At 36.9% G+C, this 14,735-nt stretch overlaps 1 protein-coding gene across 5 annotated transcripts in view; it reads left to right on the forward strand.

Moving 5' to 3' along the window:
- Nucleotides 1-14,735, forward strand: part of STXBP5L (syntaxin binding protein 5L) — a 4,174,867-nt gene that overhangs the window by 2,429,670 nt on the left and 1,730,462 nt on the right. For all 5 annotated transcript variants that reach the window (XM_044071514.1, XM_044071515.1, XM_044071517.1 and 2 more), the window contains exon 7: nucleotides 5,098-5,181. In XM_044071514.1, the coding sequence (XP_043927449.1) occupies nucleotides 5,098-5,181 (84 nt within the window). The remainder of the gene's footprint in view (nucleotides 1-5,097; nucleotides 5,182-14,735) is intronic.

Raw genomic sequence — 14,735 nt, forward strand, 5'->3', positions numbered from 1 at the left:
GGAGGGGGATGTGCCTGACTTGACTACAAACTGTAAGTGCTGCTATACTGCAATTGGGGCAATGTTGGTATAACAGGGTGTGTGTGGATATAGCTGTCCTACATGTTTTAATACCTGTCATGTCAGTGCTATGTTTATAAGGAACCCCACATTAGTAGTGTCATCTGTAGACTGGGCAGTGTGTGGTACCTTTTGTTTCTTGTGTTACCCACAGAGCACCTATCTGTGAACTGCAGATGGCAGTATAAGGATTGCAGTCTGTAGATGGTGACAGCTGTGAGAGTTACTGACTTCATATTCCTCATAGGTCATATGTTGCAACAACCCTCTTACAACATTAAATGTATGAGGCTATCACAGCAACATGTCAATAATGGCCCTGTGTTTGTGCCTTCAGCCACAATTCTGCCAACCTTTGTACATATGTCATGCAGGAAGAGGTGCATATGTGCTGTACACCATATTTACTGACATCATATCTGATAACAAGCCAGTGAGATATCAGACTGCTACACATGTTATATATAGTAGAGGTTATATTTGATTACATAACCTGGACATTCTGTGGTTGTGTGTACAGTACTGAAGTTTGTGTACAAATGGTAATTGTTGACAATGTGTATATTGTTATTATGTACCTTGGCCTGTCTACAGACTGTGGTAGATGTCATTGTTCTTGGTCCTGTTCTATCTGATGTTACATGCTGCTCCACTGTATATTACCCTATCGGCTTACATGTTTGTAGGGCCAAACGCACACATGTCCCATATCACAGACAGGCACTGGACCACAGTGAAGAGCGGCCCAGTATATGTAGGGTTAGTGTGTGAGTGGCACATATGAGGATGGTGTTGAACAGACAGTCTATATACTGTAATAGTATGCTAGCTTACCATATGTGGCTGTGGCTGTGTTCTTCACATTGGTTGTGGTTATGCACTTTCACACAGGTGTACGTTACGCTGTGCTGTGACATGCCTTTAGAGCCTGCTATATATGCAGGTACATGTGTATTCCCCCATAGGAAATGTAGGCCAGTGTTGAGCCAGTCTGCCTGTAGCCTGCACAATGCTTTGTCACATGCCTAGCAGCTTAGTGTACTTACCCAGTGAGATGTCATGTCCAGATAACTGCCAGATGTACTGCTGCCGGGTCATGTATGTCAGACAAAGCAGTGGGATGCTGTACAGATGTATGTCAATAACTAGTGGGTAGTATGTGACCATGGCACCTCTGTGCCAGTGGTTATTATATGTTAGGACAGACAGGATTGTGTAAATGCATAACCTATGGGGGCATATGTATACCAGTAGTTACATGTTATAACCATCTGCATGGTTGTTAATATCCACATTGTCAGGCGTGGTCCACATGTCTTGCACTAAGGGGTTCTGTGTATACCTCTGAACTGTCCAGAGTGTGTCAGACTGTCCACATATATTGGCCAAATCTTTGCTGTAGTCCACAGGAGCATTACTGTGCTAGCAGTGGTACTGTACTATGATATCCTTAGGATGTCTGTCAGTAGCCAATGGTGCACATGTTAAAATCAGATGTGACCTCCCACACACACCATTTCTGTGAAGACAATCCCTATTGCAGTAGCAATAGTCTACAGATATACCTGCAATACATACCTGACATCCCCTTGCACTACGAAGTTGGGACCACTGGGGCTGAGGTAGGGCTCCACTCCATGTTCAGGACATATGGTGAACATATATGTATATCTAATTATCCATATATCTGTATAGATATATACACATATACATATCGACATACATAGATGGATATGTATATGTACACATATATATATATGTATATACAAACACTCAGATATATACATATACAGAGCAATATATGTCTGCACATATACAGATAGAGATACATATGCACATATACATATGGATATCTACATATATATTGACAGTAGTAGCTATAATCAGAATTGATATGTATGTACACATAGTTCTACATATCTACATATATACCAACATAACTAGGCATAACTGTACACATAGGATGCGCATACATATATAGCTATATATACATGTATCTCTCTCTCTCTCTCTCTACATATATATATATATATATATATATATATATATACACTTACACATATACACATACATGGACACTTCACATGTGCCTTTACTGCAGTACTCCATTTCATACAAATATGTTATTTAGTGGGTTATGCAACATAAATATTAGTCATAACATGCTTTGCCATGGAAAATGAAATGTACTGCAGTGGGACTTGAACCAGGAATACATGCTCATAAGGTGAATGCTCTGCCCACTACACTATTGCTGTGCTGCTTCATTTGCATATATCTTTCTCGTTATCCTCTTCAGCCATTTAAGCTGCATTAACTGTAGCTAAGCGATGGGCACACCCGCGCACCTACGGTTAGCTTTAATCAGATATTTAAAAAAAAAGGGTTTGTTCATTTTGTTTCTGTATACTTTTGCTGTTGTACACGAGGGGGACTGTTGGTGGGGATATGTGAACATCTATGAGTGGTCTCACTCATTTCTTACCCCTTTCTGCTGTTCTTCATTGCGGGGGTGTGTGTATATTCTGAGGGCTCTGCTTTCAAACACGCCCCCTGCACTCTTACTCGCTCCATGTAAGACTAGGAGCTCAAGCAGTGCACCTCATTACTATGCATGGCACGCTGCCATCCTGCTCCTAAATGGCTGCCTCCATGCAGGACTAAGCTAGTCCTGCACGGAGGAATAGTAAATCTGGGGGTCAGTGTTTAAAGCCTGTGTATAAATGATATCCCAGAGTATTCCATCAAGAAAGAAGGTCAGTAAATAAGGCAGTCAAAGGAATCTTAGTAACAACTGGATCCATGATTAATCACTAAGCTTTCTGAAACCAGGAACTTTTGAAGAGTGGATAAACAGAATTAAATAATTGTCAGACTTACATATATTGTTTGATGAGGTCTTAAATCTGAAGTTTGTTTAAATAATTATGGATTTCATAAAAACACTTTACCACAGCCAAGGTTTCAGTGATTTTGACTGTTATGCTTTCTGAGAAGTTATTGAAATTATTCGTAGTATCCAAAAATCAGTTTGCTTTATTTATTTTTTAAAAAAATTAAACATTTTGCATAGTACTTTTATATGAAAAAAGCATGTTTTTTTCTCCTTGTATTGATATTTTATGCAGTCCTAGTAGTCTTACATCATTCCACCAGTTAATTTTTATTTGTTCTGTTCTAATAGAAGGCTACGATGCTGGTATGATTCATTACTCTATGTTTCCACAAGCTGTGTAAGGGGAAGCAGCATATTTACTGTGGTCTTGCCTTTCTGTGTACTTATGAAGGTGGTGCTGTATCATTCTATGTTTTTTTAGTCTGCCTGGAAGTAGTATCATTCGTTGTTTAGTGCAATAGTTTGATGCCATATGTGGCCACTTCTTTTTCGGTGTATTCAAATGCTGAACTTAAAATCATTTCTAATGTATTTGCTTTTGTTAATACAAGGAATCATAGCTCTAGACCAGGATTTCTACCTAAAATATGAAGCTCGCCCTCTCTAATGAATAACATGCACTTATGAATTTGCAGTGTGCCTCTAGGTTTTAAGAATTTTTGTTTGCCTTTCAAGATAATAGTATCAAGAAACAGTGAACAACCTAATTACAGTGTGCTTTTAGGCTGTAAATGTTGATGGAGATACCTGTATCCTCTTCAGTTTTTGGTTTCAATCAAAAAAATCCAATTTGATGTATCATACTGAAACATAGCTGACAAGAAGAATAAAATGATGTGATATATTTCAAGAAAAGTCAGAAATGTATGCAGATAGATTACAGCTATAGGTTTTAGAAAGAAACAGTAGCAATAAAATGCAAATCGTGTTTCATTTATCATTTATGTGTAGCATGATAACTGTTTATGAGGGTAAAGCCTAGTTTTCCTATTTCTGTCCAAGGAGCTAATGCCCCCTCCCCCCATATCTGGCACAGAGTTGGAGGAGATTATGATAACTAGGGGATACAGTGGCAGAGACTCTTGAATGGAGATCTTTACTCTATTAAGTTGTCCACTTTCAAACAAAATGGGTTTTTGGCACAATGGGCTTTCATATTGATAGCCTGTATCAATGTAATTGTTGTGAGTATGGATTTAAAATAAATAAACAAAAATGTGTTGTGTTGAGAAGCACATGGCATTTGGGTGGAGTCATCCTGTAAGAAATAATGTTCATCACTTTAAATGATTTTGATATTTGCTCTTTTGTATTACGAATGGATTCTTTTATCTCATAAAACAATGAGTAGAAGTGGTAGAAAGCAAGAGATAACGCAACACTGCATTGTAATTTGCATATCATGCCCATAGTAGAATTCCCTGTTATGTAATCATAACATATTTCTAAGTCAATTTTTTCTTTAATATACTGCATTTTGTAGCTGAAATCCAGTCACTTTGTTAACACAGTAGTTTGGTCTATTCAGTGTTTTCCAGTAAAATCCTTACAATTCTCCAGTGGCCCAACGTCATTCCCAATATATGTGCACAACTGATTCACAGAAAAAAAAGGTAGCCAAGAACAGGCTTCTTTCTCTCTCTGTCTCAGTCACACACATAAGTGCACGTGTGCACACATGGACAGAGACGTACACACACACACACACACACACACACACACACACACACACACACACACACACACACACACACACACACCCTTTCATATTTGTATGGCTGACAAAATTTCAAGGCTACCCTTTTTTCCTACTGCTTTAACATCATCGACAAAGCACTTACGTATGAAACTAGATGAGTTGACCATAAAATAGAGGCACTTGTCTTGATGTCAGAACTGATATATGGGAATGTATAGATTTTAAAACTGTTGTTTAATTACGATTAACAAACGAATGGTTTACTTATTTATTTCAATACATAGGCTCAATATAATTTTAGTTTTAGTGGCTATTTAAAAATGTAGCTTGTTGGTAAGAGTTGCAAGCAGTTATAAAGATATTTAAATCAAAATAAAGAATTAACAACAGTGGCAGCACATAATGAAATAATGCAGTTTATTTATACTTGTATCTTTTTCAGCTGTTAATAGGCTTTGAGTCAGGAACAGTTGTTCTATGGGACCTGAGATCAAAACGAGTTGAACAGAGATGCTACTATGATGAGGTAATTTTTTTATTGTTCTTGTTTCTACTTGATATTAAGGCACACAATGTTTATTTCATACTAAAATGAAAACAAAAGTTAAATTAACGAGCTATTCTAGGACATCATGACTTGCAAATTTAGATGTGCTACAGGACAACATAATGATGAACCATTGGATACTTGTATAGCTGGACAATTAATATATCAACAAATTCTTATAGTGAAACAGCTGAATGTTTTGTTCTAGACATTACTTCTGTACAGCACGGAAAGTGATATAAAATTAAACAAAGATGAGTTTCCTGCCATACCTGATTAATGGAGCTACATTACAATGGAAGCAGGAACTAAAACTGTGAGCTCCAGTTGCTTGAGTAGTTTTCAACGATATGCACAGTACATTGTCATTCTTTCTTCCCCTCCCCCATTTTTTGAAGAAACTGCTGGAATGGTCTGTCAAAGTCAGTCCTTTGGGAGTGTGACTGCATTGTTAAAACCTAACGAAGCAGCGAATACTCGAGTGAATGAACAAAAAATATTGAAGCACAAATCACCAAAAACATTAAAAAAACATAAAATAATATTTTTTGCAGGAGACAAGTCCCACTGCACCCTGCTCATCCCTTCTAATTATATATGCCAACTCCAAGATCGCTCATAGCAGGAAATGGCAAATTCCAAGTTCCGAGTGTTCCATGATCTTCACAACTAGCTGCCAACATTAAGAAAATTCAGTATCGCAAGCCAGCCAAGCAGCTAAAAAGGAACATGTGATATTTGGAATGTTCACTCTTACGAGTAGCATTTTAATGCTTTTAGGTATTGTTTTAGCAAATTCAATTGACAAGGATTGAACATTAATATAGATTTAAGCCACCATATTCTTTTTTTTTTCATATTGAACTAAATGAAAAATAATGCATAACAATTTATTACATGTATGCAGTCTACTGATCTATAGTTTGCTTGCTACAATGTTTACTTTAATGAATAAAAAATAAACCTTTTTCATTGTTCTATTCAAACCCAGACTGTCAACAAGATAATTAAATTTTAAACTTTGTTATTATTCTGAGAGGTTAAAACATTTTCAAATGACATTTTCTTTTGTTGCATCAAATAATACTGTAATTAAGACTGCCACATTAAAAACCTTAACAAAAATGAAAAAAAAAACAAAATAATAATTAATTGGATTCTTAACTTAGTTCAAGATTCTGGTTGCTTAGAAACCTTGAAATAACTATACTGGAGAATATAATGGGGGTATGGAAGGAAAGCCAGAGGGAAACAATGTCGGTAATATGAAGACAGATAGAAATGATAACCAAAGAATTTGCATTTTCTTCACCAATGAAGAAGCAATGTAAAATTGTCAAGGCATTAATCTGAAAACCATCAGCAGAAAGTAATGGAGAGAACAACCTATTTGTAAGCAGACAGACACAGCAGAGGCCTTTAAAGTACATGAAACTGAATGCTGGTAGGGGAAGAAACATAGCTGTTTGTCTTTTATATACAGACCATGCACTATAAATCTTCATCACTAACTGCATGAGTATAGTATCGATGCAAAGACGTTTGTTAACAACTTGAACACACTGATGCTTTATTTAAAATATGTCTTACTAAAGCATGGTTGCAGCATATCCCCCAACCTGCTCTTACAAAAGCGAAGACAAATGATATCAAATTGTTCAGACTAACATATATTAATGATGAATAGTGTGTACATTTTTATGTGTTCTTGATAAGAAGAGTAAATTATTACTTTGCCCTGACACGTGTTTTTGCAAGTGAAATATGATAGCTTTTCTTTTTTTCCTTTTTCGTTTGATTAAGTGGTTGGAAAGTTTTTTGTTATTATTATGAGTTTTAATAAAGTTTTATATAAAACTGTTATTCCATCAGCTACAACAAAATGACAATCCTGGATTACTCATTTGTTACATGCATGTAAAAGTTCTCCTTGTCCACAAAATACCCCGTGAGCTCTGTATGGATGCACATTTTTTTATTTTTAAGTCCAAATTTGTTTTCAATCAGAATTTCAGTGATACTTGTTATGTAGGGCTACTATGCAACGCTGACCACTGGGAATCCATTTTGTTAGGTCACCCTCTGCTGGTCGCTTTACTGAAAGTTATTTGTGTGTGGTATCCGTGGTTTATGCACAATATTCTATCCTGATCATTGAATTCAGAAGGGTATCACATACTCAAGTTAAGAATCAGTCAAGGCTAGCCAGTGCTGGTTGATATCTATCACCTTGAAATTTTTTACACTGAAAATTGTTATACTGATAATAGTGAACTTGTAATACGCATCATATTGTTTTGCATATATGTTTAGAACAATTGATTCAACAGTAGGTGAAATTTTGGTCCCTCCCCTTTCCTACAGTTCATCACTCCCCACTGTGATGAACATTTGTGACTCTGTAAACCCCCACCCATTATGCAAATGCTACTTTTCATGCACTAACTACATAAGAGCATTCACACGTAATGGTTCCCACTACACTTCTCACCCCATTCACACCATGTTATTGATTCATTCAAGCAATGTAGTAAGCATTCTGCTTTGTTAAATACCCTAAATCATTTCTTTAATATAAATGTTTTAAAACAGATTTTTAAAACATTTGTTAATATAAATGTTTTAAAACTCTGTTTTTGATTTAATATTGAATGACTATGATTTTCATGCAGTTATCCTTTCACACTTTTGTCAGTAAGACTGCCCCCATATCAGACATATAGAACACATACTCTAACAACCTTTAAACTCTAGTCCTTTAGTTTTAATCCTATCTACCAGTGCTCTTTAACTACACACTTACACTTCAGACTTCTGCTTAACACACACCAAACATTTGCCTAACACAAATACACACACTCTCTCTTTCTGCTAATCCCCAGGCCCCTTATTTTTGTGTGAGACTCTAAAGTAATATGTGTAATATGTTTCATTTGTGCCATTGCTAAATACCGTTTTATTAAAGCAACAACTAAGCTGTTCTAATTTAATAATATTGGCATGCACAGGACATGCTTACTTATACCTTGCATTAGTCTACTGTCCCACACTCACATATTTCAAAGCTACGGACTATTTACCTTGTCCTTACTTACTTGCTTTCTGCAAATTTCCATACAGAAACTGCTCAAGAAGCATGGAATTTATAAAAGAAAAATAGCGGATCTTGTTAACCATGTGTGGAAGTTGCAGATATTGAGATGGGAAGTCTGAATGAGGATATCAGTGCTAGAATCAAAAGCACTACAGTCAACTGGAACAATGTTTCACTTGTGTGGGATAGAAGAATATCAAATAAGTTGAACACTAAGTATTTCAAAACATTGATGTGATCATTTCTTCTGTATGGCACAGAAGTAGTCCTGATTGCAGATAATCTAGAGGAGGACAGGGCAGACTGAGATGGTTCAGACACATACACACAAACAGGTGCTGATGCAGTAAAGCAGATTTGGGAAAGATAGGAAGAAGGCAAAAGTAAATGAGGACATCCAGTCAAGAGATGAATGGATTGGGTTGGTGTTAAGGTTTTTGATCCTGTTCATTCAGGTGACAAGTTCTGTGAAGGCAACTTAAGGATTTGAACTTGCATAAGGAACATTGATCATTGATAGTATGAGAGAAGACCTGAGGTTGTTGAGCATGGCTGTCAAAGTAGGTAGGAAATTGACTTTTAGTTGAGTGAAGTGGCAACAGTTGACGTAAAACCCCGACTGAGTGTAAGAATGGGAAGAATAAAGCTGATGATGATAATGAAAAATAATTCATGCTAACTCCAAAAATATTTGCAATAAAATTCCTAAATTCCAGACAATTTTACTCTATCCTGAAACCTTATATTATTGCAGTAATATTGTTCATATCTCTGAAGGCCACGGTGGTGCAGCGGTTAGCTTTGCCGCCTCATACCAAGAGGCTCTCTGGTTCGATTCTCGGCTGGGGTGCCTTCTGTGCAGAGTCTGCATGTCCTCCCTGTGGTGGTGTAGGTTTTCTCTGGGTGCTCCGGTTTCCTCCCACATTCCAAAGACATGCAGTAGGAGAATTGGAATTGGCCCTAGGTGTGTGTGTGTGTGTGGGTGTTTGCCTTCTGTGGAAGGTTGGGTGCCGAGCTGGAAACTAGACACCGTAAAACTCCACTGCCAGTCATGAGCTGACAGATGATCCGCTGTGGCGACCCCTAACCAAGAAAAGCCAAAAGAAGAAGAAGATTGTTCATACCTCTGAAGCAGCTAAGGCTGTCAAATTAATTGTCTAACTTTATAAAAAATCTTTTTTCTGGAATTGACAACACAACCCGAGCAATGTGCCTTACATCATTATTATGGAGTAGATCCACTGAATCAGATAACTTACTTATCTGCTAAATTCAACACTGCCTGAATGGCTCACCATCATCCCCACACAAATTGCCATGACTAATGGGTCACCTAACCTATTGTCCCTGCTACATCAATGATGCATTGCACTATCTTTTATTCTTTCCTTGCTTACTATATTCATATGTGTTGAAACTTTTAAATAATGCTTCTGTGAATTATTATCACCCTACTGATACTTAGCTAAGCTGCTGGGTTCCCTGCACTTCACTCATTTTCTTTTTTATTTCCATTTCTGCTAGCTGTTTCAGTACCAAGCTTTACCTTCTACTGCACCCTGCCATCTCTTTATTTTCCCCAGCTGTCCCTCCTTGCATTCATAGGTTTATAGGTACTTACTATGCTGTTGATCTCTGAGGTTCATAACAAGCTTAGCCTTACATTCCCATGTAGTTTTTAGCCCTTATATTTTGTGTACAAACATCCCAGAAGTGGGCAGAACTAGAATATGTTTGGAGATTTACTTGTTGCCCCTATCTTTGAGAAACATGGATGCTAGACCGGGAGTGAATTTCTGATTTCCCATCCATTTGTCCAAATTATAGTTGAACAGACCAAAAGAAGTACTTCAGTTTAAGTAGAATGGAACACATTTCCATAGAAGAGATATTCTTAGTAATTGCATACCTATCTCATTAACATGTTCTGACTATGTGGAAAAAGAAATTGAGATCCCTTGAGTGGATGTTCACACTACCACTGGACTTGCGAATGTGCAATAGGTTTGACAGAATAATGTCTGCTGAATGGCTATATATGAAGCAGAGGTTACCTCTTAGTAGCCTGTATGATTCTGAGAAGAGGACAAGGCTTTAGATAGTCTACATGGTTTTTGTGATTTAAGTCCTTGATTTTTTTTAATGAAAAAGTGTCGTGGTCACTCCAGTCTTGACAAGTGTTTAGACAGGTACATACTGAATGGGGCATTATATTCAGAGTGCGCTCTGATGAGAAACAAGTAGAGTGGAATTATTACATCACTGGATCTGGACACTATACATTTAGATATAAGCAGTGTGATAAAAAAGGTCTTTTTTACAATAGTGGGTACATGATAAACAAAGGACAGTTTGGTTTCAACATAAGCTCCATGGTCCCTTAGTAGGAGATCAACTTTCAGGGGTATTTTGCCAATGTGATAGTTAAAAGGGAGGTCATACTTCCTGAAGGATACAGTTATATATTTTTGGCATTTAGTTTTAGTCCGTGGCTTTGACAACAGTTGGTTGTTTGGAAAAGGACATCTTGGAGAATTTTGGTGTCCCTTGCGTATTTTATGATGGGACCAAGTTTACAGTCATCTGCATATTTTGTCTGCCTTAAACCATTAACATTTTCTTTGACCTCCAAGAAGTAAATGTCAAAGAGGAGAGGCCTAAGGACTGAGCCCTGGGATATACTACCAGTCATAGGTCTTTTGGAGGAGTTTCACCACCTGCCCTAAATGTATGGGTTGTATTTGTGAGCCAATTTGCTATGCAAAAAGTTACATGGAGATTTATATTTAGCTGGGAGAGTTTATGAACAATATCTGAGTGTTGGATTATGTTGAATGCTTTTGAGAGGTCAAGATATGCAATATTTAGTGATTTGCCTGTGTACATTGCTTCAGTAACCTTTTTAAAAAATCAACCAGGTTAAATAGGTAAAAATCTATCCTTGCTAAATCTGAACTGAATTGAGTGGAGAGTTTGTAGGTTACCTGTAGCCTTATTTATCAATTATATAATGATCCATTCCATAGTCTTACAGATGGTGCTGGTCAGGCTAATGGATCTCTAATTACTCAGGACCATTTTTGCCCCACCTCTGTACAAGGGGATGACTGCTGCTGTCCTCCATTTATTCAGAACAAAGTCTGTTTGATAGCTGATACTGAATAACCTCTGCAGAGGGTCTAACAAGTCATATTTCAGACTGACCAATAGGCAGCCTGGTATGTTATCTAGCCCATAGACGAAATGTTCCTGGCCTTGGATAGTCTCTTGAGGACCAGTATATGGGAGATTTGAGGGGGGTATGCAAACAGATAGGTGATCTAAAAATGCAGTGGGGAGAAGCTGTGAAATTTGAACTAAATTTGTCTGCTAGTAGATTGGCTATTTCCTCTGCATTTGAGTATATAATACCCTTACTATTAGCTCTGCACAGCGATGGACATTGTTTCTGACATTTCTAACATAGAGATAGAAGGCTTTGTGATTGTCCTAAACATGGGTAGCTATTTTACCTCATATCGCGTTTTGGTTGATTTGATCAGGTCTGAATTCATAACAAATGCTGTGTTACACTTAGGAGAATAAAACATGTTTACTATTGAAGAATAACAGATACATTTTCACATAAGCTTCATCGGGTCTCTTAAAATTATTTTACAACACTTCCTATCAGCTCATTTAAATAAGCTCATGAATGTCACATGACTCTTTTATAAATCATTACAAGCAAATATATGCAGTAAAAACATATTCGAATTGAAATATTTACTCCAATCATTTTTACTTAGACTAAAATCAAATATAAAGACACTGTTGTTATCAAAGAAGTTCTCAAACATTTTTAAAGATAACTTATATAAGGTTTATATGTGTATATCAGTGCTTCAAGCTTTATTTTAAACACTATGCTGTTTGCAGATTGACAGATTTAATATATTTAGGCTCTTGTGACATTTGCATGCATTTTATGTAGACAAAACAAATTGCAAGCTAAAAGGCAATATGTATGAACATGTTAATAACATAAAGAAAAGGACAAAAATAATGCACTGGCAAAACATGTTTTGCAAGAAGGTAGTGGTCATTCTTTTACATTTTAGTACTGGAATTAGAAGGGAGTTTAAATTTGTTGGTTTGGTGGATAGAACTGGGGGTTGGAGGGGAATGAAGTGGGTAAGCCTCTCCCCTCCCATTAGTGGGAGTTAATCAGCTTGAGAAGGTGCAGATCACTGAGCAAGAGAGAGTGGTGAGCTGGGTATTAGGTAAGAAATTAATAATGATTTCAGTCAGAAACCAATTTGATACACAGTGGTAAATTAAGTACCAAGGAATGGCTGTAATATTAGAGAATTTTAAATTAGGCAGACTATTATACAAGTTATGCAGCCCTATAACACAAGATATTTAGGGACCGCAAGAGTCAATGAGGAAGGCAACAAACCCCCCACCACCATTACATTACATGCAAACAGGATGTCAAGTATCTTATTGCTTTTAGATTCAATGAATTGGAAGTGCCAGAAAAAACAGTTGCCTCAGCTGTACAGATATAACCTAGGCAACTGTGTGAGGAAATGCTGTTGTGCATCCCACTTTGGCAAGACAGTTCTCACTGAATTTCAGTGTCAGGAAAGTAACTCCAGGACATTTCTTCTTAGACAAGCATTTATTTCCTTGAAAGTAGAAGACCGACCAGCACTGGGGCTTTAAGACTTGAAGAAAGACATAGGGAAAGTGAGACTTGTGAAGAGTTGTAACCTGCTACCAATAAAAGAAGTGAAAAAAAACAGGTTTATGCAATGTGTCTGCCAGCAGGAGAAGATCACTAAAGCAAAAATAGGACATGAGAAATGAAAGAACTTGGCATATGTAGGTATGATACTATAAGTGGAATATATACACACAGTGAAATATTATAATTAAGTTTTAAAAGGGAAGAGTATCTGTGGACTAATAGGAGTGATTAGAGTTGGAGAAAGAAGTTAGGATCACACAGGTAGGGTTGGGGAAATACAGTGCATTGCTTGCATTTTGAACAGTGCTTGTAACAACTGTTGCAGCAACAGCTTAACTACCTAACTTTAAAAATATAGATTAAGTGGAAGAAAGACAGGAGGATGAAGGAGAAACTAATAGTGTTAGTGGAATGTGGGTGGGTGAATGAGGGTTAATATAATAATTAGTTATAAGGGAAGATATATAACAACAGGAGGGAAAATAAGGGAAAGATGTAGAGACTGAATGAAACAGTTAGAGAAGAGAAAAGTAGCAGAGGAAGGGAGGGTTAAGTAGAATAAAGTGACGGTTAAGTTGATAACTTAGATATGCATTAGATATGAAAGAGTTATAATGAAAGATAATACATACATTGGACAGGGTTATTTGAAGGTATATAAGAATACATATGATAACTGGTCAATGACCAGTATATCAATGTATTTTAGTTGAAACACATAAAGTCGACGTATTCAGTCCATGCCTTGGGGATTACCCCAGAGTGAGCTAAACCAAAAGCAGTTGCTGTGGGCACAGTCTAGCAAGAGAAGCTGAAAAACTCCTGTAGTAAAAATAAATATATTAGTAAAAGAAGCTGAAAAAGTCCCGTGATAAAACTATCTATGGCTAAATGGAATAGATGGAACCAGACAACCTAAGATTATTTAGTGACTCATTTCTTTCTTATTGCTTTCCATTTCACTATTTCTTCAGTTCCTCCTCTTTTTGGTTTGATTTCTTTCATTACCCTTTGCAGTGCAGCCATACTGGTCCCTGTACTTTAAATCCTGTGTTACCCTTCTCCCCCTTCTAATGCTTTGCTGTCTAGCTCTAAACCCTACCAGCCATAACCAGTATTCATTTGCTTCCTTTTCCCTCTTTCACTATGTACTAAACTCGAATCTAGCCCAAACTAGTACAATTGATACATGGTTTTCCTCCTTTATATTTTTTGAAAATCCATATTCCCAAAACATGTGCTTCAACTGTTTGCTTTCACTCCTTCACTGGAAGCACCTATCATCCTCCTATTTCAATTTCCTCTTTAGTTTCCATAGAATGTAGGATTACTGACATAGGAATCTCATTTGCTGATCTCAGAATCGTAGTAAAGCAAATTCACCATCTAAATCAGTCCTTTCCATTTGCTCTATTTATAACCATTCTCAAAGTTCTTATCCCTTTTTCAAACTCTTCTTTATTATTTCTTTCATCTCTTTCATGAAGTTGATGTATACAGTTTTCTTCCAATGTTTCCTTTCCGCCTTTCCCACATATTTATGGGAACGCTTTCCTTTACTTCAACCCCTTGTTTTGCTCCATTCTTAGTTTTTTGAGTGTCATTGCTAGGCTTATTGCTTATCACAATCCTAATGCTGTTTTCCTCCAATATATCCCTCCATTGTTTACTTTTCAGCCTGAGTTTGTATTGCTCCCATTTCCC

The sequence above is a fragment of the Protopterus annectens genome, chromosome 5.part0 (genome assembly GCF_019279795.1).
Source record: "Protopterus annectens isolate FY-2018-M chromosome 5.part0, PAN1.0, whole genome shotgun sequence".
Taxonomy (NCBI): Eukaryota; Metazoa; Chordata; order Ceratodontiformes; family Protopteridae; genus Protopterus; species Protopterus annectens.